Here is a 735-nt window from a genome sequence, read left to right on the forward strand (position 1 = left end):
GACGGGGGAGGGGCCTTGCCTGTGGGCTGGGGATGGGGTTCAGGGGCCTGCCTGTGCCCGCACGGCCCCCCAGCTCACCTTATTGGACGTCTTCAGGATGGGCACCTCGTTTTCGGCGTTGATCCGGGCCTCCAGGTCCTCCCACGTGCGCCCCGAGTTCTGGAAGAGGATCCTGCCCAGCCGGGGAGCGGGGGACAGACAGGATGGTGACCTGGGGCCTGAGCACCTGCCCCGACCCCCCTCCTGTGCCCCAGGGGACACTGAGGCCCAGAGCAGGCCCTGGGCTGCTGGTACCAGCTTCCCTCTCTGCCTGGGGACCCGGGCTTCTCTCGCAGCCCTGGCTTCGTCCAGATGGATGTCAGGAAGGATGTCCGGTCTAATTAGCATATTATGCTTTTATTATTATAGATGCTTTGCCTTTTAGTAATCCAAAGTTTGAATTATTGTAACTAATTCATGCACAGGCAGTATTCATTTGACTTTATTTAGAAAGAGGCAACAGAGAAGTGTATACAATAGTGATCAATTTTGTGGGGCAAATAGTGACTGGAAGGGGTTTTTGGAATGCAAATGTCCAGCCGGCCCCCCCGGCCCCCTTCCCGGCAGGGCTCCCACCGCCAGCGGAGCATCGGGGGCTCACTTCATCTTCTCCGCGAGCTGCTCCGTGTTCTCGCGGATGGCCTGGGACAGCTGGGACACGGGGTTCAGCATGAGGTTATCGAAGATCACCTGCGG

General features: G+C 58.6%; 1 protein-coding gene across 1 annotated transcript in view; it reads right to left on the bottom strand.

Moving 5' to 3' along the window:
- Window positions 1-711, bottom strand: part of PLD4 (phospholipase D family, member 4) — a 15,809-nt gene extending 15,098 nt beyond the window's left edge. Inside the window, exons 1-2 of the mRNA XM_014544032.1 lie at window positions 641-711; window positions 79-172 (exon numbers count right to left, since the gene is read on the bottom strand). Coding sequence (XP_014399518.1) covers window positions 79-172; window positions 641-711 — 165 coding nt within the window. The remainder of the gene's footprint in view (window positions 1-78; window positions 173-640) is intronic.
- Between the last annotated feature and the right edge of the window lie 24 nt (window positions 712-735).

The sequence above is a fragment of the Myotis brandtii genome, unplaced genomic scaffold, assembly GCF_000412655.1.
Source record: "Myotis brandtii unplaced genomic scaffold, ASM41265v1 scaffold3489, whole genome shotgun sequence".
Lineage (NCBI taxonomy): Eukaryota > Metazoa > Chordata > Mammalia > Chiroptera > Vespertilionidae > Myotis > Myotis brandtii.